Here is a 25,298-nt window from a genome sequence, read left to right as displayed (position 1 = left end):
GAAGTAGATATAATTAAGAGCAGTAGTAGAATACAGCGAGGTGTGGAGCAGTTCAGTGCAAGTACAAGCTGATGCAATCTTTCTTTGGTTCCATGCTGTTAAATAAAACATCAAAATGATATGTATATATATATATATATACTTTTTGCCATAGAAAGAAATATAGGGGTAGAAATATGCACAAGGGGAACATAAATTCTCTGACACCGCTATGTAGAGAGACTGATTTTGGCAGGTTTTTCTGTACTCAAATAAGGAAAAAAATGTTATTACTACAAACCTTGTAAAGTGTTTTATAGTAATTATTTTTATTATTATTTATTTCTTAGCAGACGCCCTTATCCATGGCGAGTTAATTGCTGTTCAAACTATTAATTCTGATTAAACTTGTCGAGGATTTCTGTACGGTAATGTAGCTTGTTTAACAGGGTGTGTCGTGTCAGAGAGAACATTGCCTTCTTTGGTCATGGCTCTAGGCTGAGGTTAGGGGGTGGTTTCAGAGTTCCTCATTATTTAGGATATAAAGGGTCGAGGAGCTGGGAGGGAGAACCAGACAGCTGGACACTGGACTTCTCCTGTCAGGTAAGAGTCCTTTACTTCACCTCCCTAAGCCGTTGTAGTGAACAAAACCGCTCGGGAAATCGTACACACGTTTCCATTCGCTACACGGCTCTGAAATGCATTTTCTTTTACAGAATTCAATAACTTTTGAGTAGCGATCATTGCTTTTCCTATCAATATCAGCCTACAGCTCTGCTCAAAAGTTTTGCATCATCAGCCTATAGAATTAACTAATTTTGCTTCATAAAGTCGAATGCAACCTGCTGAATAATGTTGCCTTCTTAACACATTGAATTACACACCGCTTTGTAGTTTTGCATATACTTAACAGAACTGAAAATAGAACAATCTGGCATTTGGAAATCTAACATGAAATACTACTGTAGTACTATTATGGCTTTCGGTAGACTTTTTTTCTTTGTGATATCATTTTGTAGTTTATTTGATCACATGATGTTAAATAAATACATTTTGTTCAAATAGTTAAAAAAAAAAAAAATAACCAAAGATGTCTCAATCCTAAAATTCTAGGTGATGCAAAACTTTTGGCCAGAGCTGTAGTTTCCTCAAGCAATCTCTCAAAGCTAACCAGAAGTGTAGCACTGAAGTTTATCAGCATACATTTCTTTCACTAACAGCTTCTAAAGAAAATGACCATTAATAAAAAATCGAATTCTCCTTTACCATAATGTGTGCAACTTTCATGCAGCAAAACATGAGGGCTTAGAAATGACCCCAGTAGATCTAAGTTAAGATTTGTTGCAATTGTTTTGGTAGCATTGTGTACTGAATTAACTCACTTAAAAAAACTAGGTATCTGCTTCTCGTTGTTCTACAATGAACAATGGCCCTTTATCGATGTTATAGTCAGCGTTTAGCAGAAAGACCGGTCGCCAATTGGGAAAATCATGTAAATTAACTGAAATAGTGATTATTTTTTAATTAAATATATTTCATGTATATGCAGTAGAGTGTGCATTAAGATGGCATCCTTTATCTACCCACCTGCATGAAAACACCTCCGGGTGTGAGAATTTCAATCTCCGCTCAGTAATCAGTGATATAGAAACAACAGGCGCTCCGTGTGTGAAAATGTGAGACCGCTTTGTGCTTTAATCAGGTGTCTTAAAAAAATTCTAAAAAGTCTCCTGCTTTTGACAGTGTGTGGCTCCGTGTTCCTTTTCTCTCACTATTTGAAATGAATTGAATTTGTCCCCAATCAAAGTCTCCACTTCAATTAGATCATTGCTAAGCTGTTTATTGTGATACGATTTTCAGTTCCAGTGGTTTGGTTTCATACGCACAGCAATTTAAAACTACAGCAGCAATGGGCTGTTCTGATGCACGTGCACGCTGCTGTGTTTCTGATGCAGTCTGACCTGTTCGTATCCGTGTTTTATTGCAGCCCATCAATATTCTGTGTCTATTGATTCCCGATCTGTTTGACCAAGATGAAGAGTCTTTTTCTTCTGGTGCTGCTCTGCAGTGCTGAGCTGATCTCCTCTTTTGGTAAGATTATCACGGGGCAGGGTCTGATTTTATTATTTATTTCTTAGCATGCGCCCTTATCCAGGGCGTATACACCATTATTCGTATACACCAACACAGAAACAGAGAGACACAGAGACACACACACACAGACAGACACAGAGACATGGAGACACAGACACACAGACACACACACACACACACAGACACACACACACAAAGACACAGAGACACACACACAGACACAGACACACGGAGACATAGAGACACAGAGACATGGACACACTCATATAGAGACACACACACAGACACAGAGACACACAGACACAGACACACACACACAGACACACAAACACACATACACAGAGACACAGGCACAGACACACACACACACAGAGACACACAGACACAGACACACACACACACACATATACACCGACACACACACAAACACACAGACACAGAAGCACAAACACACATGCACAGAGACACAGGCACAGACACACACAGAGACACACAGAGACACAGACACAGACACACACACACATCAGTAAACACATTTGTTTAGAAGTAAGGTACACTTTCTCTTACAGTATAGAGGTACACACACATTCATATACATCAGTTGTTTCATTGACATAGTTCGGCAGTTTATATTGCTAGGATGGGGGATGGATGATGTCACTGACAGGCTGGTTTATATTGCTGGGATGGGGGGTGGATGATGTCACTGACAGGCTGGGTTATATTGCTGGGATGGGGAATGGATGGATGATGTCACTGACAGGCTGGTTTATATTGCTGGGATGGGGAATGGATGATGTCACTGACAGGCTGGGTTATATTGCTGGGATGGGGGGTGGATGATGTCACTGACAGGCTGGTTTATATTGCTGGGATGGGGGGTGGATGATGTCACTGACAGGCTTGTCTTTGTGTGTGTCTCTCTGTCTCTCCTCCAGCTGTTCCTGCAAATGTGGAAGTGGATGCAGATTCTGAAGCGCATGCAGATTGTGCAGTGCATGCAGATTGTGCAGTGGATGCAGATTCTGCAGCGCATGCAAATTGTGCAGCGGATGCAGATTCTGCAGCGTATAAAAATTGTGCAGCGGATGCAGATTGTGAAGTCCAAGCAGATTCTGCAGTGCATGCAGATTGTGCAGCGCATGCAGATTCTGCAGAGCATGCAGATTGTACACCAAATGCAGATTGTGCAGCAGATGTGGAAGTCAAGGACTGGGGTGCCTATTGCAACGCTACCTTCCCAGGGCTGTGTGAGACTCAGTCTTACTCTGATGGATGCCATAGATACACATTCCACGGACATGCCGTTGGCTTCTGTTGTGCTGAGGTACCAATGCATTATTATTATTAGTAGTAGTAGTAGTAGTAGTAGTAGTATTAATTAGTCACCTCCAATAGGAGCTCATTCAGCTGATGCTTTTATCCAAAGCGACTTCCAGAGACTAGGGGGGTGAATTATGCATCATCAACAACTGCTGCTGCAGAGTCACTTCCAATAGGAGCTCGTTTGTTTGACGTCTCATCCTGAAGGACGGAGCACAAGGAGGTTCAGTGACTTGCTCAGGGTCACACACACACACAGGGAGTCAGTGGCTGCTGCAGAGTCACTTCCAATAGGAGCTTGTTTGTTTGACGTCTCATCCGCGTGTGCTATACTTTAGGCTGCAGTGTTTCAGATGCACGATTTCCGTGACACGTACCCATTGCCCATTGTGTAATATGCCCTTGTGTGAAAATTCTGAACAAATAGTAGTTTATATACAGCAATGGCCAAAAGATTAGAATCATCATCACTCTATGGAATGAACTAATCCTGCTTAGTAAAGTCCAATGAAACCTGTTGAATAATGTTACCTTTCAAAATCTAACATAAGATACTACTGCACTGTTTTTATGGATTCTGGTAGAGTTTTGTTCAGTTTTCGAATGTATAACATCGATATTGAAACTCCTGCTCACGGCTTGTACACATACCCACACACACACACACCCACACACACAGATACACAGAGACATAGAGACACACACACAGAGACACATAGATCCGCATAGATACACACACACACACATAGACACAGACACACACATAGACACATACCCACACACACACACATGCGCGCACACACACACACACACACACACACACACACAGACACAGAAACAGATATTGAAGCTCCTGTCGCTCCTCTTCTCTCCTCAGTGGCACTGTCGGGCGAGACACTGTGGCCACCTGGCCTCTGTTAACAATCATTGCACTGAGCGGGCCCTAGTCTGCTTGTCTATTCATTGCAACCGTGCGGTTACAGCGTGGATAGGAGGCTACAGGACATGCAGGGTGAGAGTAAACTACCTCTCTATCTGTCTGTCTGTCTGTCTCCTTTTGACTCTCTATCTGTTGGACTGTCTTCCTATGTGTCTGTGTGTTTCTGTCTGTCTGTGTGTCTCTCTCTCTCTGTCTGTGTGTCTCTCTCTGTCAGTCTGTGTGACACTGTGTTAAATTTGCTATATCTGTGTGAAAGACGACTAATGAGTTAATTAGCTGCTCTTCAGGTCTAGCTGAGCTGTCGTTGACATGCAGTACAGTATGTAACCCAGGCAGGGTCTCTATAGAAGAAACAGCACCATCTAGTGATCTGCAAAAGCACTGCACTCGATAGTGCTAGCCACTGGTACAGTGTTTTTATTTGTATTTATTTTATCCCAGGCGACTCACACAGGAGTCACAGAGCAGCACAGACAGGTTTACAATGCAAGATTCATATTTAAAAACAGTGCGGTTTACAGACAGTGTTGATAATAATAACACTGCTAGAATACAATATGAACCAGGAGGCTACAAGTTAGGATCACAGCGAGTTAGATCTACAGTGACAGATTAGCAGTGCAATAGTGCAAGGATAGCGCATCAGCTGAGGATCCAGTGACGAGGTGCTGAGGTGAGGAGAGTCCAGTGCAGAGCAGGAGGGGCGGATCCAGAAATCTACAAGCCTAAACAGGGGGATGTTGAGGAGGCTGGGAGAGACGGAGGATCGCACTGGCTACACTCTTTGAGTAAGACTGTTTCTCTGTCTTGTTTCTCAGGGGTTTCGGTGGATTGACGGCTCCTGCTGGAGATATCAGTACTGGTATCACGGTTGTCCAAGTAGCTGTGGCGGTTCATGTGTGGTACTTAACTGGGGACGTGAGGAATTATTATTATTATTATTATTATTATTATTATTTATTAGCGGATGCCCTTATCCAGGACGACCTACAATTGTTACAAGATATCGCATTATTTTGACATACAATTAGCCATTTATACAGTTGGGTTTTTAATGGAGCAATCTAGGTAAAGTACCTTGCTCAAGAGTACAGCAGCCGTGCAGTAGAGATAATAAAGCTGTATTTTTTAAGTGTCAGCACGTGATTACACACACACACACGGAAAAGTAAATGCAGACAGTATTCTGTTAAGCTAAAGAAATAAATACACCAAACTACCGGTACAATGCTCCCTGAGATCCAAAAAAAAAAGAACTCAACGCAATTAAAATATCAAATCAACACAATGAGACACAATTCTGCAGGCGACAGTGCACGATACTGCAACGTGACGTAACGATATTTGGCCTTCCTGGTCAATTGGTTGCCAGCCGACGCGTCTAACGCGTTGCGCGTCCCAGCTGCTTCCACAAAGGCGCACGAACACACCCACAACCTCGTTTGCTCCACCTTTATAACGAATTCCACGACACTTAGTGGGATTGTCGCTGTGTTATTGATGAACAAAGCCTTGTTCGTGATAAATAAACTGCGGGGGTGCGCTCGCCGTGTGTATATCCACCTCACGCGCGCATGCAATGTTCTCTTTTCTTTTCAGAGCTTGGAAGGTGGTGCAATCGTCCGTGCTGTGAACGGCGCCCGTTTATTTGTAAGGGAAGGCGCTAAGGCATGAAGATTCATCCAGTTTCCTCCACGCTACGCTTGGCAGTTGGATAAAACGGAGCTCCCTCCTACGTCAGACTTTATTGGAACCACCGGTCCGTCACTCTAAAGTATGGTTTTAAAAATACAAGTAACGACAGTACCGCACAGTCACCGACAGGGGGCAGTGAAACAAAGCGCTTAGCTTTGAAGATGAAGATTCGAGGTTATTCAAGGTTTAAAAACACACACACACGATATTTTCAGATCCTTTCTCTTTATCGTTGCTCTAAGGCATTCTTGTGATCAAATACAATTGAGAAGAGGGGCTCCCAAGCATAAAGACAAGGCTTCAAATCACATTGTAGAAATGAATCGATATTTTAATTCACATTATTGAAGGAGCACTGACCATCTATAAAACGCATTCTCTCGCCTCTTATTAGCTTCATCACTGGACCCTCCCTTTAAAGGAGTGCTGACCATCTTTAATATCCATTCTCTCACCTCTTATTAGCTTTATTAACAGGATCACTGGCCCCTCCTTTTAAAGGAGCGCTGACCATCTTTAAAATCCATTCTCTCACCTCTTATTAGCTTTATTAACATGATCACCAGCCCCTCCCTTTAAAGGAGCGCTGACCATCTTCAAAATCCATTCTCTCACCTCTTATTAGCTTTATTATTAACATCATCACTGGTCTATTTCAAGCCACTGGAGGCGATTTGCGAAGATCTGTCGAATACAATATTATACATAATATCAATGTTGTATTTTTTTTAAAACCATCAGTTACTGTGTGAAAAAAAATGTTGAACATTCTTTACATTGTGTAAAATCCTGCATGCGCTTTGCTTTTTAATGCAATAATAAAACAGCGTTTGATCAGCATTGAAAAAGAAACGGATGTGTGTGTCTGCATTTATTTTCTTTTTTTTTTTGATGTTACCTTATATCCAATGTCTTTAATTAAACAGTGCTAGGGTAGTTTTGTATTATTTAAACACACAGTGATATGACGTCAGGCACCATGAACACCCACAGAGTCCTGTAGTTATAGAGATAAAGAACAATGTTTAACCCTTTAATGGGTTTGTTGTTCGCAGCCAACTTTGAATGATGTCATCAGTTTTGAAAACTAGGCAAACATAATTAGCAAGATCGTTATTGATTCCAGGCATGTACCTATGACTCCCTTTGCATACTGTAGCAGTGTGATCCATTCCTGGTTTTCACTGGGAGTTTAATAATAAGACACACCTGAGCTTGTTACCTAGACACACTGGGGGCTGATCAAGCTGGTAGCAAAACCTGGACTGGGTCACACTGCTCTCTATAGACAGAGAGACACAGAGAAACACACACACACACATAGAGAGACATGCATACATACATACACAGACACACAGACACAGAGACACAGAAACACACACACACACAGAGACACAGACACACACAGAGAGACACAGACACACACACACAGACAGACACAGACAGACACACACACAGACAGATAGACACAGACACACACACAGATTATATTGCTGGGATGGGGATGGATGATGTCACTGACAGGCTGGTTTATATTGCTGGGATGGGTGTGGATGATGTCACTGACAGGCTGGTTTATATTGCTGGGATGGGGGTGGATGATGTCACTGACAGGCTGGTTTATATTGCTGGGATGGGGGTGGATGATGTCACTGACAGGCTGGTTTATATTGCTGGGATGGGGGGTGGATGATGTCACTGACAGGCTAGTTTATATTGCTGGGATGGAGGTGGATGATGTCACTGACAGGCTTGTCATAGAAATAATAGTCAAAAAACCAAATAATAAATACATTTTTAAAAGAATATATATATATATATATATATATATATATATATATATATATATACATATACACACAAGTATTATAAATTGTAAAGTGGTAGAGATCAACAAAAGTAAAAGCTTTTCCTATTAAACAATTCACTGCTTTAAGTCGTTCTTCTGAACCATGACAAAGTCCATCATAGTCTTTTGCTTCAGTGAGCAAAAATATGTTTCCTGGGATTCACTAAGTGCGTGCCTCAGAAGAACTCATTTCACAGAATCCTTCTGCAGTTCACACCGAGATGTGAATCCTCGCATCTGTAGCGCTTGCTGCACGTCGTCGGCTCCTCGCCTTTAATGCAATACACGTACTAGACGTAACGCATGCGTCTTTACGTGTGTGTGTGTGTACGTCGGTACTGTATTTCATTGATGAAACTCGTCACGGGGGGGACGCTGACAATTGAAGTCTGGGATTGAATAGTTGTTCTATTCAATCTCAATCTCTCTCTCTCTCTCTCTCTCTCTCTCTCTCTCTCTCTCTCTCTCTCTCTCTCTCTCTCTCTCTCTCTCTCTCTCTCTCTCGTTAGGGCTCTGGACTCTTGACCGGTGGGTCGTGGGTTCAATCCCAGGTGGGGGACGCAGCTGCTGTACCCTTGAGCAAGGTACTTTACCTAGATTGCTCCAGTAAAAACCCAACTGTATAAATGGGTAATTGTATGTAAATATAATGTGATATCCGTATAATGTGAAATAATGTATAATGTGCTATCTTGTAACAATTGTAAGTCGCCCTGGAAAAGGGCATCTGCTAAGAAATAAATAATAATAATGATAATACTACTACTAATAATAATCATAATAATAATAATAATAATAATAATAATTCCTCACCTCCCCAGTTCAGTTCCACACATTCCATGCTAATGTACCTTGGCCAGCCCGAAATCCATTTAGAATAATTCCAGTTGGATCCGTCAGTCAACAGAAACTTTCACAGCATTAAAACAAGTGTTTCAAGATATGTCACGATTAAACATCATCATCATCATCATCATCATCATCATCATCATAATTTTCCCCTGGGACACTATCACCCTTCCTTAAATGCGCTTTATTTGCTCTTATCTGCCCCCTATTTAACTGCATTTAATCCTGTACTTCAGAGTACTGTAATCTGCCAAGTGTTTAATCTGTAGTATTTTGTATTTAATCATATCATGATGTAACTATCACTGTTATCTGCTGTAGTATTGAATTGTATTTTGTCACACTTGTACTTGCTTGAACCAAAGTCATTGTATTTATCTTGCTCTTATTGTATTATTACTTGTACTGTAACACTTGAAATGTATTTGCTTACGATTGTAAGTCGCCCTGGATAAGGGGGTCTGCTAAGAAATAAATAAATAAATTAATAATAATAATAATAATAATAATAATAATAATAATAATAATAATAATAATAATAATAATAATAATAATAATAATAATAATAATAATAATAATAATAATAATAACAATAATAATGGGCAGCAGTGTGGAGTAGTGGTTAGGGCTCTGGACTCTTGACCGGAGGGTTGTGGGTTCAATCCCAGGTAGGGGACACTGCTGCTGTACCCTTGAGCAAGGTACTTTACCTAGATTGCTCCAGTAAAAACCCAACTGTATAAATGGGGAATTGTATGTAAAAATAATGTGATATCTCGTAACAATTGTAAGTCGCCCTGGATAAGGGCGTCTGCTAAGAAATAAATAATAATGAAAATAAATGCAGACACACACATCCATTTCTTTTTCAATGCTGATCAAACGCTGTTTTATTATTGCATTCAAAAGCAAAGCGCATGCAGGATTTTTCCACAATGCAAAGAATGTTCAACATTTTGTTTCACACATTTTTTCACATCAGGCTTCTTATAACAGTATAAAAAATACAACAACACTGATATTATATATAATATTGTATTCAAAATAGCTTTCCAAATCGCCTAGGCTGGAACCTCTTAAAATAGGGACCACTGATGGTGTTAATAAAGCTAATAAGAGGTGAGAGAATGGATTTTAAAGATGGTCAGCGCTCCTTTAAAGGGAGGGACCGGTGATCATGTTAATAAAGCTAATAAGAGGTGAGAGAATGCGTTTTATAGATGGTCAGCACTCCTTCAAAAATGTGAATTAAAATATCGATTCATTTCTACAATGTGATTTGAAGCCTTGTCTTTATGCCTGGGAGCCCCTCTTCTCAATTGTATTTGATTACAAGAGCAGTACTGACTGAATGCCTTAGAGCAACGATAAAGAGAAAGGATCTGAAAATATATATTTTCTTTAAAATCAGGCTTTTTTTTAGCTTCTCTGGAGAATCCTGGCTGCCGGGCCCTCATTCGAATCACACGAGAGCGTGACCTTTGAACTCCGCCAGCCCCCAGCCCCGCCCCCTAACCCCTCACCAGCTCATGCCTGCTCTACGCAAGTGGAACGAAGGAAGCTGTTCAGGGGTTGGCGATTAGGATTCACCAGAAAAGCTTCTCAAAACAGCTCCTAAAACCAGGTAAAAATAAAATAAAAAGGTTTTTTTTAAAAAACCTCTAATTGTAATTTGAACCATGACAGCGAAATTCGAATCTTCTTTGGCCTTCTCTAGAAGAAAAGCTAAACCCTTTGATTTACCGCCCCCTGGTGGTGGCTGTGCGGTACTGTCCTTACTTTGTATAGATCTGAACCATGCTGGTTTTACAATTCACTTTTAGTAGTATGGTATCAAAAAACACATCCACCCCCCCCACTCCCCCCCCCCAAAGAAAATGTAAAAAAGAAAACGCTTAAAGTGATATTTCAAGCCGCTTTCTCTCTTTATCGAGATTTCTTTACAATCACGGACGGTGGTTCAACATTCTGACTTATGAGGGAGCTCCTTTTTAAAACTGCCAAGCGTAGCGCGGATGAGCCTCGAAGCTTCTTCTTGCCTCAGTGCCTGTGTTCACACACAAAGGGCTTCCTTATATTACAGGAATGGTCGCTCCATTGTCCCCTCACTGAAAAGAGAACACACATGCGTGTGACGTAGATATACAAATCACAGGAGCAGTCGCTCAATTACTGTATCAATAACAACAGCTATGATAATTATTATTATTCATAATAATAGGTTTAATGGAAACTGGAATACGTGGTTATTTAAGGCCTTCGTTAGGTAAAAGCAAACGAGGTTTGAGTGTGTTTTTTGAGCGAATGCGGGTCTTTGTGGGAGCGGCTGGGAGGTGCAACGGGGAGACGCGCGTTGCCAGGCAACACATTGAGCAGGAACGCTAGCCCGGGACTCAGCTAATAACGGACGGTCCTAATTGGATAGGGTGTTTGGCTGTGACGTAGATATAGCTAACAGAAGAAAAAAAACAGCTGATTTCACAGCATTAAAAATAAGTGTTTCAAGATACTTCACGATTATTATTATTATTATTATTATTATTATTATTATTATTATTATTATTATTATTATTAATAATAATAATAATAATAATAATAATAATAATAATAATAATAATAATAGCAGCAGTGTGGAGTAGTGGTTAGGGCTCCGGACTCTTGACCTGAGGGTCGTGGGTTCAATCCCAGGTGGGGGACACTGCTGCTGTACCCTTGAGCAAGGTACTTTACCTAGATTGCTCCAGTAAAAACCAAACTGTATAAATGGGAAATTGTATGTAAAAAATAATGTGATATCAGCATAATGTGCTATCTTGTAACAATTATAAGTCGCCCTGGATAAATAATAATATTGATGATACTACTACTACTAATAAGAATAATAAGAATAATAATAATAATAATAATAATAATAATAATATTAATAATAATAATAATAATTCCTCACCTCCCCAGTTCAGTTCCACACATGCCATGCTATAGTACCTTGGCCAGCTGGAAACCCAGTTAGCATAATTCCATCTGGATCCATCAGTCCACACAAACCTGCGGCTCTGCGAAAAAAAAGATCGAAACACACAGCCTTACTCAAACTCTGCAGCCAGTGCGGTCCTACAGGCGAACTTCAGGTCTGCTCCGTCTCTCTCTCTCTCCCCCGATTTAGACTGTGCTTGTAGATCTCTTGATCTGCCCCTCCTGCTCTGCACTGGACTCGCCTGACCTCAGCACCTCGTCACTGGATCCTCAGCTGATGCGCTATCCTTGCACTATTGCACTGCTAATCTGTCACTGTAGATCTAACTCGCTGTGATCCTAACTTGTTGCCTCCTGGTTCGTATTGTATTCTAGCAGTGTTATTATTATCTGCACTGTCTGTAAACCGCACTGTGTTTAAATATGAATCTTGCATTGTAACCCTGTCTGTGCTGCTCTGTGACTCCTGTGTGAGTTGCCTGGGATAAAATAAATACAAATAAAAACACTGTACCAGTGGCTAGCACTATCTAGTGCAGTGCTTTTGCAGATCACTAGATGGTGCTGTTTCTTCTATAGAGACCCTGACTGGGTTACATACTGTACTGCATGTCAACGGCAGTGCAGCTAGACCTGAAGAGCAGCTCCTGAACTCATTAGTCATCTTTCACACAGATATAGCAAATTTAACACAGTGCTGGAGTGAGGAATTGCAAGAAGAAAATCTGATATAGAAGATCTGATATAGAAATAATATTGTTCTTGCTGTTCTTGTTTGGAATCGCTTTGCAGATCATTTGTACGAGTGCAGGGGGTCTTCAAACTTTCAGGACCCGCTCCCTACCCCACAACCCCACCCCTTTCTCCTGTCTGGGCAGCAGTGTGGAGTAGTGGTCAGGGCTCTGGACTCTTGACCGGAAGGTCGTGCATTCAAGCCCAGGTGGGTGCACTGCTGCTCTACCCTTGAGCAAGGTACTTTACCTAGGTTGCTCCTAGATTGTATAAATGGGTAATTGTATGTAAAAAAATGTAATATCTTGGATAAGGGCGTCTGCTAAGAAATAAATAATAATAATAATACTTGACAGACAGGCAGACACAGGCAGACAGTTTACTCTCACCCTGAACAGCTCGTAGGCTCCTAGCCACACTCGAATCACGCTGTTGCAGTGCGTGGTCAGGCAGGTGAGGGCTCGGTTGATATAGCTACTGTGAACAGAAGCCAGGTGTCCACCGCGAGCCCGTCGACGACAGAAGAACTGAGGAGAGAATGAACAAGCTGTGACCAGGAGAGAGTGTGTGTGTGTGTTAGCAGGAGTTTCAATATCGATGTTATACATTCGAGAACTCAACAAAACTCCATCAGAAGCCATAACAGTAGTACAGTAGTTATTTTATGTTAGATTTCAAAATGTCACATTTTTCAATGTGTCAGTTTTTTGTTAAGTATCTGGAAAAAATACAAAGCGCTGGGTGTGTAATTGAATATGTTAACAAGGGAGCATAATTCAGCAGCTTTCATTGGACTCTATGAAGCTGAGGGAGTTCATTCTATATAGGGGGTATGGAATTCAATATGTTAACAAGGGAACATTATTCAGCAGCTTTCATTGGACTCTATGAAGCTGAGGGAATTCATTCTATGATGCAAAAGTCTTGGCCACAGCTGTAGATCAGAAATAGGAACGACATCTTACACAATTGTGCAATGGGTCAGTGTCATGGAAATCGCACATTGGTAACTGTGAATAAAACAATGAGCCTCAGGTATAGCCCGAGCTGTGGTGAAACTGCATTGGTACCTCAGCATCAGTGAAGTTGCGTGGATAACTGTAGAAGGTGTAGACAGTGCACCCATGCTTGAAAGACTGGCTCTCACACAGCCCTGGGAAGGTAGTGGTGCAATAGGCACCCCAGTCCTTGACTTCCACTTCTGCATCAGCTACAACATCTGTATCAGCTTTAACATCTGGATGAGCGTCAACATCTGTATCAGCTTCAACATATGTATCAGCTTTATCATCTGTATCAGCTTTAAAATCTGTATCAGCTTGAGGAGAGACAGACACACACAAACAAAGACAACCGTGTCAGTGACATCATCCATCCCCCATCCCAGCAATATAAACCAGCCTCTCAGTGACATCATCCACCCCCCATCCCAGCAATATAAACCAGCCTGTCAGTGACATCATCCACCCCCATCCCAGCAATATAAACCAGCCTCTCAGTGACATCCATCCACCCCCATCCCAGCAATATAAACCAGCCTGTCAGTGACATCATCCACCCCCCATCCCAGCAATATAAACCAGCCTGTCAGTGACATCATCCATCCCCATCCCAGCAATGTAAACCAGCCTGTCAGTGACATCATCCACCCCATCCCAGCAATATCAACCAGCATGTCAGTGACATCATCCATCCTCCATCCCAGCAATATAAACCAGCCTGTCAGTGACATCATCCACCCCCCATCCCAGCAATGTAAACCAGCCTGTCCGTGACATCATCCATCCCCATCCCAGCAATATAAACCAGCCTGTCAGTGACATCATCCACCCCCCATCCCAGCAATATAATCTGTGTGTGTGTCTGTGTGTGTTTATGTGTGTGTGTCTGTGTGTGTGTATCTGTGTCTATCTGTCTGTGTGTGTGTCTGTGTGTGTGTGTGTGTCTATCTGTCTGTGTTTGTCTGTGTGTGTGTGCGTGTGTGTCTGTGTGTCTATCTGTCTGTGTGTGTCTGTGTGTGTGTCTGTGTCTATCTGTCTGTGTGTGTCTGTGTCTGTGTCTGTGTGTGTGTGTGTTTCTGTGTGTCGGTGTCTATGTGTCTGTGTATGTCTGTGTGTGCGTGTGTGTCTGTGTGTGTGTCTCTGTGTCTTTGTGTGTGCCTGTGTGTGTGTCTCTGTGTATCTCTGTGTCTGTTTGTCTGTGTGTGTCTCTGTTTCTCAGTGTGTGTGTCTCTGTGTCTGTGTTTCTCAGTCTGTGTGTCTCTTTGTCTCAGTCTCTGTAACAATAAAGTTAGACCTTGCTCTGTCTGTGTCTGTGTGTGTGTGTGTCCGTGTCTGTGTCTGTGTCTGTGTGTGTCTGTGTGTATGTCTGTGTCTGTGTGTGTGTCCGTATCTGTGTCTGTGTGTGTCTGTGTGTGTCTGTGTCTTTGTGTCTCTGTGTCTCTGTCTCTGTCTCTGTGTGTGTGTGTCTCTGTATCTCTCTGTCTATGTGTCTGTGTGTGTCTGTGTGTGTGTGTGTGTGTGTGTGTGTGTGTGTGTGTGTGTCAGTGTATATGAATACAATCAGACCCTGCCCCGTGATAATCTTACCAAAAGAGGAGATCAGCTCAGCACTGCAGAGCAGCACCAGGAGAAAAAGACTCTTCATTTTGGTCAAACAGATCCGGAATCAATAGACACAGAATATTGATGGGCTGCAATAAAACACGGATACGAACAGGTCAGACTGTACCAGAAACACAGCAGCGTGCACGTGCATCAGAACAGCCCATTGCTGCTGTAGTTTTAAATTGCTGTGCGTATGAAACCAAACCACTGGAACTGAAAATCTTATCACAATAGACAGCTTAGCGATGGTCTAATTGAACTGGAGACTTTAATAAGGATCAAATGCAATTCATTTAAAATAGTTAGGGCGTCTGATTTTCAGGTGACATTTTTTTCCAAATTCGGGTGAATTATTTTTTTAAAAAATCGGGTAGAATTATTTTAATGAAAAAAAATCATGTGAAATTGGGTGGATTTTATTTTTAATACATATTATAAAGAAAGCATAAATATTTGGGTAGAAATCAGGTTTTAATTAGAAATAAATAAACAAATGTTTAAGCAGAAAGAGTTGACAACAAAGTTGTCATTGACAGTTTAAATCCCTAATGTATGTATTTTTCCACACACTGGGGTATGAAAACTTTTGATGTCCCCCCCCTCTCTCTCTCTCACACACACACACACACACACACACATACTGTATATGGAGGCATTTCTCCATACCAATCCAGTTTTATTTTGCAGTGGAGTTGCAATTAGAATTGCACACAGAACATACAGGAAAACTAAACAACTTTACTCCACTTTCTCTTCACAAAGAGAAACGATAGACTGTTACATCTAAATGCTCTTGGCTTAAACACACAAGAGCATGAACACACAAAAGTAAAAACCTTAAAGCTATATTGCTATAATTTTAAATATTACACTAAGAAGCCACATTTTTTCACATGTGTTTATTCATATACAGTATGTGCCAATTCAGGTAGCTTTCGGGTTTAACCTGAATGCAGAAAAAAGCATTTGGGGGGAGACGTCGGGTTAAATCGGATAATACCTGAAAATCAATTTTCACACCCAGAGGTGTTTTCATGCAGGTGGGTAGATAAAGGATATCAATGCCAAATCTTAATGCGCATCCTACTGCATATACATGAAATATATTTAATTATAAAATAATCACTATTTCAGTTAATTTACATGATTTTCCCAATTGGCGACCAGTCTTTCTGCTAAACGCTGACTATAACATCGATAAAGGGCCATTGTTCATTGTAGAACAACGAGAAGCAGATACCTAGTTTTTTATAAGTGAGTTAATTCAGTACACAATGCTACCAAAACAATTGCAACAAATCTTAACTTAGATCTACCGGGGTCATTTCTAAGCCCTCATGTTTTGCTGCATGAAAGTTGCACACATTATGGTAAAGGAGAATTCGATTTTTTATTAATGGCCATTTTTTAGAAGCTGTTATTGAAAGAAAAGTATGCGATAAACTTCAGTGCTACACTTCTGATTAGCTTTGAGAGATTTCTTTAAAGAAACTACAGCTCTGGCCAAAAGTTTTGCATCACCTAGAATTTTAGGATTGAGACATCTTTGGATATTTTTCTTTTAAACTATATGAACACAATGTATTTATTTAACATCATGTGATCAAATAAACTACAAAATGATATCACAAAGAAAAAAAGTCTACGGGAAGTCATAATAGTACTACAGTAGTATTTCATGTTAGATTTCCAAAGGCCAGATTGTTCTATTTTCAGTTGTTCTGTTAAGCATATGCAAAACTACAAAGCGGTGTGTAATTCAATGTGTTAAGAAGGCAACATTATTCAGCAGGTTGCATTCGACTTTATGAAGCAAAATTAGTTAATTCTATAGGCTGATGATGCAAAACTTTTAAGCAGAGCTGTACTCTGATATTGATAGGAAAAGCAACGATTGCTACTCAAAAGTTATTGAATTCTGTAAAAAAAATGCATTTCAGAGCCGTGTAGTGAATGAAAACGTGTGTACGATTTCCCGAGCGGTTTTGTTCACTACGACGGCTTAGAGAGGTGAAGTAAAGGACTCTTACCTGACAGGAGAAGTCCAGTGTCCAGCTGTCTGGTTCTCCCTCCCAGCTCCTCGACCCTTTATATCCTAAATAATGAGGAACTCTGAAACCACCCCCTAACCTCAGCCTAGAGCCATGACCAAAGAAGGCAATGTTCTCTCTGACACGACACGCCCTGTTAAACAAGCTACATTACCGTACAGAAATCCTCGACAAGTTTAATCAGAATTAATAGTTTGAACAGCAATTAACTCGCCATGGATAAGGGCGTCTGCTAAGAAATAAATAATAATACAAAATAATTACTATAAAACACTTTACAAGGTTTGTAGTAATAACATTTTTTTCCTTATTTGAGTACAGAAAAACCTGCCAAATTCAGTCTCTCTACATAGCGGTGTCAGAGAATTTATGTTCCCCTTGTGCATATTTCTACCCCTATATTTCTTTTTTCCATATAAGTCTACAGCTATGGCAAAAAGTATATATATATATATATATATATATATATATATATATATATATATATATATATATATATATATATATATAATTTTGATGTTTTATTTAACAGCATGAAATCAAAGATTGCATCAGCTTGTACTTGCACTGAACTGCTCCATACCTCGCTGTATTCTACTACTGCTCTTAATTATATCTACTTCATGAATCTGGTTCTTGATTTTACTCTTATAGGTAACTGTGCTCATGTTTTTTGTAATTGTTCTTATTTGAAATCGTTCTCATCCATTCATCGTACTCACTGCGTGCTCTTACTGGACTTTACTCATATAAGCAAACCTTTTCATTATAATTTTAACTGCTCTCAGACGAACCTGCTCTTACATGTAATTATTTACTGTGTGCTTTAGTTTGCTCTTATTTGAATTTGATCTTATCTGCTACTGATTTTACTGGACTTTATAACTGCTCTGATCTGTAAGGTGATATTCTGTAATGTGATATTTTATAATGGGATCATTTGTAAAGTGATACTTTGTACTGTGATATTTTGTAACAATTGTAAGTCGCCCTGGATAAGGGCATATGCTAATAATAATAATAATAATAATAATAATAATAATAATAATAATAATAATAATAGTTTTTCACATTTACCAGGGGAGACACTCAGGTTCCTCTTTTTACATTGAGTTTTTGACTGTATGAATGTATCTGTTTCTGTTGAGAATTTTTGCTGATCATCTTCACGTGAGTGAAATAACTGTTCAGCAGCATTGCACAGACATATCAGAAGCCAGTGATCTTCAGCAATAGACCACTTCTGTGTTTCACTGCCATGGGGAGATTTGTATCTGGGGCTTGGGGGCACGTTTCAAAACTGAACCCATGTTGAGATATCACTCCGAGGAACGCGGTGAGTTATCAGGACAAACACGTTTTTGACTGTATGAATGTACCTGTTTCTGTTGAGAAAGTTTGCTGATCGTCTTCACTTGAGATCCTTTAAGACCCGACTTGTCAAAGTTCTGAGATCAATCAGCTGCTCGGAACCGGATGAGTGCTGACGGGCTGAACCGCCTCATCTCACTCGTAAAACACGTTCTTAACTTCTATGTACTTGCCCTGTCACTCTGTATGACACATTCATATAGACAGAGGGATGGAAATAAGACTCCTATTGCACAGCAGTGTCACCCACTCCAGGTTTTACTACCAGCTTGATCAGCCCCCAGTGTGTCTAGGTAACAAGCTCAGGTGTGTCTTATTATTAAACTTCTAGTGAAACCAGGACTGGATCACACTGCTGTGCAGCGGGAGTCTTATTTCCATATATATATATATATATATATATATATATATATATATATATATATATATATATATATATATATATATATATATATATGATTTCCATTACATGAGAGTAGATGTTAAAACTTCATGCTGATTTGAACTCGGCTATCGCCAAGATAAGCACCAACTAAGACGTAGCTTTACAGTAAACTCATGTGATCCATCTGTGTCTCCATCCATTTGCGCTTCCTTCCATATGATGATGTAGATATCCTTCTGTCTGGTGTTGATGGCTGAAGTGTAATGCTGGCTCCAGGGATCAGCTTATTTTGCCTCCCTAGCGCATCAGCACACACAACGGCTGCGATGCTGGCTCCGGGGATCAACCACAGTGCGGTCTCCCCAGCGCATCAGCATGACAACCGTCTGGATTGAGCTAAGTAGGGTACATCTCTGGGGTCTTCAAGTGGGCACCTTCCATCCTTGGTGTTTCGTCGACTAGCCCATGACACCTCAAGAGGGCTCGACGGTGATGCTGGCGTTCCAGTATCACCCCTCTCCGTCCCCCACTCAGCTCAGCCCAGCTTACTTACCCATACATCAGCGTTATATATATATACTGTATATAGATAGACTAATTACTCTTGTGCTTTGATCCATCAAACACATGTAGTTCTGTACAATAAGACTGACCATGGCAGCACAGTACATATCAGTACGTGTCGTAACCATTTAACTCAACGCACAGATGCAATCTCATGAAGCTTATCTTACACACACACGGGGCTCACATCGTTTCTACATTTAAACGGGTGCCGTGAAATATGGTGGTTTGGAGAAAAACAGTCAAGTTTAACAAGTAACAGTTTGGAGTGTGAGGTAACCGATCTGTATCTCATTTTTGTGTAAAATGATAAATGTGTACGCTATAGAGACGGGACTGGGTGCAGCAGCAGCAGCAGCAGCAGCAGGGCTAGTGTGAGTCTCTAACCCTGCTCAAACTCCTGGCTCCTGATCATTTCAATATTAATAATAATAATACTAGACTTCATTGAGGGGAGCTCTGAACCCCAGGACTGGGTGCAGCAGCAGCAGCAGGGTTAGTGTGAGTTTCTAACCCTGCTCAAACTCCTGGCTCTTGATCATTTCAATATTAATAATGATAATACTAGACTTCATTGAGGGGAGCTCTGAACCCCAGGACTGGGTGCAGCAGCAGCAGCAGGGCTAGTGTGAGTTTCTAACCCTGCTTAAACTCCTGGCTCCTGATCATTTCAGTATTAATAATAATAATAATAATAATAATAATAATAATAATAATAATAATAATAATAGACTTCATTAAGGGGAGCTCTGAACCTCAGGACTGGGTGCAGCAGCAGCAGCAGCAGCAGCAGGGCTAGTGTGAGTTTCTAACCCAGCTCAAACTCCTGGCTCCTGATCATTTCAATATTAATAATAATAATACTAGACTTCATTGAGGGGAGCTGTGAACCCCAGGACTGGGTGCAGCAGCAGCAGCAGCAGCAGCAGCAGGGCTAGTGTGAGTTTCTAACCCTGCTCAAACTCCTGGCTCCTGATCATTTCAGTATTAATAATAATAATACTAGACTTCATTGAGGGGAGCTCTGAACCCCAGGACTGGGTGCAGCAGCAGCAGCAGCAGCAGGGCTAGTGTGAGTTTGTAACCCTGCTCAAACTCCTGGCTCCTGATCATTGCAATAATAATAATAATAATAATAATAATAATAATAATAATAATAATAATAATAATAATAATAGACTTTATTGAGAGGAGCTCTGAACCCCAGGACTGGGTGCAGCAGCAGCAGCAGCAGGGCTAGTGTGAGTTTGTAACCCTGCTCAAACTCCTGGCTCCTGATAATTTCAATATTAATAATAATAATAATAATACTAGACTTCATTGAGGGGAGCTCTGAACCCCAGGACTGGGTGCAGCAGCAGCAGCAGCAGCAGCAGGGCTAGTGTGAGTTTCTAACCCTGCTCAAACTCCTGGCTCCTGATCATTTCAATATTAATAATAATAATACTAGACTTCATTGAGGGGAGCTCTGAACCCCAGGACTGGGTGCAGCAGCAGGGCTAGTGTGAGTTTCTAACCCTGCTCAAACTCCTGGCTCTTCATCATTTCAGTATTAATAATAATAATACTAGACTTCATTGAGGGGAGCTCTGAATCCCAGGACTGGGTGCAGCAGCAGCAGCTGGGTTAGTGTGAGTTTCTAACCCTGCTCAAACTCCTGGCTCTTGATCATTTCAATATTAATAATGATAATACTAGACTTCATTGAGGGGAGCTCTGAACCCCAGGACTGGGTGCAGCAGCAGCAGCAGGGCTAGTGTGAGTTTCTAACCCTGCTTAAACTCCTGGCTCCTGATCATTTCAGTATTAATAATAATAATAATAATAATAATAATAATAATAATAATAATAATAATAATAATAATAATAATAGACTTCATTAAGGGGAGCTCTGAACCTCAGGACTGGGTGCAGCAGCAGCAGCAGCAGCAGCAGGGCTAGTGTGAGTTTCTAACCCAGCTCAAACTCCTGGCTCCTGATCATTTCAATATTAATAATAATAATACTAGACTTCATTGAGGGGAGCTGTGAACCCCAGGACTGGGTGCAGCAGCAGCAGCAGCAGCAGCAGCAGGGCTAGTGTGAGTTTCTAACCCTGCTCAAACTCCTGGCTCCTGATCATTTCAGTATTAATAATAATAATACTAGACTTCATTGAGGGGAGCTCTGAACCCCAGGACTGGGTGCAGCAGCAGCAGCAGCAGCAGGGCTAGTGTGAGTTTGTAACCCTGCTCAAACTCCTGGCTCCTGATCATTGCAATAATAATAATAATAATAATAATAATAATAATAATAATAATAATAATAATAATAATAATAATAGACTTTATTGAGAGGAGCTCTGAACCCCAGGACTGGGTGCAGCAGCAGCAGCAGCAGGGCTAGTGTGAGTTTGTAACCCTGCTCAAACTCCTGGCTCCTGATAATTTCAATATTAATAATAATAATAATAATACTAGACTTCATTGAGGGGAGCTCTGAACCCCAGGACTGGGTGCAGCAGCAGCAGCAGCAGCAGCAGGGCTAGTGTGAGTTTCTAACCCTGCTCAAACTCCTGGCTCCTGATCATTTCAGTATTAATAATAATAATAATACTAGACTTCATTGAGGGGAGCTCTGAACCCCAGGACTGGGTGCAGCAGCAGGGCTAGTGTGAGTTTCTAACCCTGCTCAAACTCCTGGCTCCTGATTATTTCAGTATTAATAATAATAATAATACTAGACTTCATTGAGGGGAGCTCTGAACCTCAGGACTGGGTGCAGCAGCAGGGCTAGTGTGAGTTTCTAGCCCTTCTCAAACTCCTGGCTCCTGATCATTTCAGTATTAATAATAATAATAATACTAGACTTCATTAAGGGGAGCTCTGAACCCCAGGACTGGGTGCAGCAGCAGCAGCAGCAGCAGGGCTAATGTGAGTTTCTAACCCTGCTCAGACTCCTGGCTCCTGATCATTTCAATATTAATAATAATAATAATAATAATCGACTTCATTGAGGGGAGCTCTGAACGCCAGGACTGGGTGCAGCAGTAGCAGCAGCAGGGCTAATGTGAGTTTCTAACCCTGCTCAGACTCCTGGCTCCTGATCATTTCAATATTAATAATAATAATAATAGACTTCATTGAGGGGAGCTCTGAACCCCAGGACTGGGTGCAGCAGCAGCAGCAGCAGCAGGGCTAGTGTGAGTTTCTAACCCTGCTCAAACTCCTGGCTCCTGATCAATATTAACTGGACTGGACTCGAATGACATTGTAACTGCAGTTTAATATCACTGGACTAGACTGGACTGGAATTACATTGTAACTGCAGTTTAATATCACTAGACTGGACTGGAATTACATTGTAACTGCAGTTTAATATCACTAGACTGGACTGGAATTACATTGTAACTGCAGTTTAATATCACTAGACTGGACTGGACTGGAATTACATTGTAACTGCAGTTTAATATCACTAGACTGGACTGGAATTACATTGTAACTGCAGTTTAATATCACTAGACTGGACTGGAATTACATTGTAACTGCAGTTTAATATCACTAGACTGGACTGGACTGGAATTACATTGTAACTGCAGTTTAATATCACTAGACTGGACTGGAATTACATTGTAACTGCAGTTTAATATCACTAGACTGGACTGGAATTACATTGTAACTGCAGTTTAATATCACTAGACTAGACTGGAATTACATTGTAACTGCAGTTTAATATCACTAGACTGGACTGGACTGGAATTACATTGTAACTGCAGTTTAATATCACTAGACTAGACTGGACTGGAATTACATTGTAACTGCAGTTTAATATCACTAGACTGGACTGGAATTACATTGTAACTGCAGTTTAATATCACTAGACTAGACTGGACTGGAATTACATTGTAACTGCAGTTTAATATCACTAGACTGGACTGGACTGGAATTACATTGTAACTGCAGTTTAATATCACTAGACTGGACTGGAATTACATTGTAACTGCAGTTTAATATCACTAGACTGGACTGGACTGGAATTACATTGTAACTGCAGTTTAATATCACTAGACTGGACTGGACTGGAATTACATTGTAACTGCAGTTTAATATCACTAGACTGGACTGGAATTACATTGTAACTGCAGTTTAATATCACTAGACTGGACTGGAATTACATTGTAACTGCAGTTTAATATCACTAGACTGGACTGGAATTACATTGTAACTGCAGTTTAATATCACTAGACTGGACTGGAATTACATTGTAACTGCAGTTTAATATCACTAGACTAGACTGGACTGGAATTACATTGTAACTGCAGTTTAATATCACTAGACTGGACTGGAATTACATTGTAACTGCAGTTTAATATCACTAGACTGGACTGGAATTACATTGTAACTGCAGTTTAATATCACTAGACTGGACTGGACTGGAATTACATTGCAACTGCAGTTTAATATCACTGGACTGGAATTACATTGCAGGGCTGGTAATAAGACTCCTATTGCACAGCAGTGTCACCCAGTCCAGGTTTTACGACCAGCTTGATCAGCCACAGTGTGTCTGATTATTAAACTCCAAGTGAAACCAGGAATGGATCACACTGCTGTGCTATCAGTGACATCCATCCAACCCCCATCCCAGAAATATAAACCAGCCTGTCAGTGACATCATCCACCCCCATTCCAGCAATATAAACCAGCCTGTCAGTGACATCATCCACCCCCATCCCAGCAATATAAACCAGCCTGTCAGTGACATCATCCATCCCCCATCCCAGCAATATAAATTGCCATACTATGTCAATGAAACAACTCATGTCTATGAATGTGTGTGTACCTCTATACTGTAAGAGAAAGTGTACCTTCCTTCTAAACAAGTGTGTTTACTGATGTGTGTGTGTGTGTGCATCTGTGTCTGTGTCTCTGTGTTTCTGTGTGTGTCTCTGTCTGTCTGTTTGTCTCTGTGTCTCTCTGTCTTTGTATATTATATAGAGAGAGTGGTGGTAATCAGACTCCTATTGCACAGCAGTGTCACCCAGTCCAGGTTTTACTACCAGCTTGATCAGCCCCCAGTGTGTCTAGGTAACAAGCTCAGGTGTGTCTTATTATTAAACTCCCAGTGAAACCAGGAATGGATCACGCTGCTACAGTATGCAAAGGGAGTCATAGGTACATGCCTGGAATCAATAATGATCTTGCTAATTATGTTTGCCTAGTTTTTAAACCTGATGACATCATTCAAAGCGGGCTGCGAACAACAAACCCATTAAAAGGTTAAACATTGTTCTTTATCTCTATAACTACAGGACTCTGTGGGTGTTCATGGTGCCTGACGTCATATCACTGTGTGTTTAAATAATACAAAACTACCCTAGCACTGTTTAATTAAAGACATTGGATATAAGGTAATGTTAAAAAAATGAAAATAAATGCAGACACACACATCTTTTTCAATGCTGATCAAACGCTGTTTTATTATTGCATTCAAAAGCAAAGCGCATGCAGGATTTTACACAATGTAAAGAATGTTCAACATTTTTTTCACACAGTAACTGATGGTTTAAAAAAAAATACAACATTGATATTATGTATAATATTGTATTCGACAGATCTTTGCAAATCGCCTCCAGTGGCTTGAAATAGACCAGTGATGATGTTAATAATAAAGCTAATAAGAGGTGAGAGAATGGATTTTGAAGATGGTCAGCGCTCCTTTAAAGGGAGGGGCCGGTGATCATGTTAATAAAGCTAATAAGAGGTGAGAGAATGGATCTTAAAGATGGTCAGCGCTCCTTTAAAGGGAGGGGCCAGTGATGGAGCTAATAAGAGGCGAGAGAATGCGTTTTATAGATGGTCAGCACTCCTTCAAAAATGTGAATTAAAATATCGATTCATTTCTACAA

General features: G+C 40.7%; 2 protein-coding genes across 2 annotated transcripts; one reads left to right on the top strand and one right to left on the bottom strand.

The window, feature by feature from the left end:
* The first annotated feature begins 504 nt into the window (after positions 1–504).
* Positions 505–6,871, top strand: LOC117410172 (neurocan core protein-like). Its single transcript, XM_034016622.3, has 6 exons — positions 505–582; positions 1,967–2,070; positions 3,012–3,400; positions 4,274–4,408; positions 5,155–5,254; positions 5,936–6,871. Exons 2-6 carry the CDS (start codon positions 2,013–2,015, stop codon positions 6,001–6,003), a joined length of 750 nt encoding a protein of 249 aa, XP_033872513.1. The 5' UTR covers positions 505–582; positions 1,967–2,012; the 3' UTR covers positions 6,004–6,871.
* A 2,718-nt stretch (positions 6,872–9,589) lies between these two features.
* On the bottom strand, positions 9,590–17,117 carry LOC117410183 (lectin-like). The gene is made up of 6 exons (XM_034909839.2): positions 17,071–17,117; positions 15,023–15,126; positions 13,505–13,752; positions 12,824–12,961; positions 11,677–11,782; positions 9,590–10,837 (listed from the first exon to the last, which is right to left on the bottom strand). The coding sequence occupies exons 2-6, from the start codon at positions 15,078–15,080 to the stop codon at positions 10,770–10,772; spliced, it is 618 nt and encodes a 205-aa protein (XP_034765730.1). The 5' UTR covers positions 15,081–15,126; positions 17,071–17,117; the 3' UTR covers positions 9,590–10,769.
* Positions 17,118–25,298: the final 8,181 nt, after the last annotated feature.

Source organism: Acipenser ruthenus, unplaced genomic scaffold (assembly GCF_902713425.1).
Source record: "Acipenser ruthenus unplaced genomic scaffold, fAciRut3.2 maternal haplotype, whole genome shotgun sequence".
NCBI classification, from domain to species: Eukaryota; Metazoa; Chordata; class Actinopteri; order Acipenseriformes; family Acipenseridae; genus Acipenser; species Acipenser ruthenus.
The sequence above is the reverse complement of the archived record's forward strand: the minus strand, read 5'-3'. Positions and strand labels throughout refer to the sequence as shown.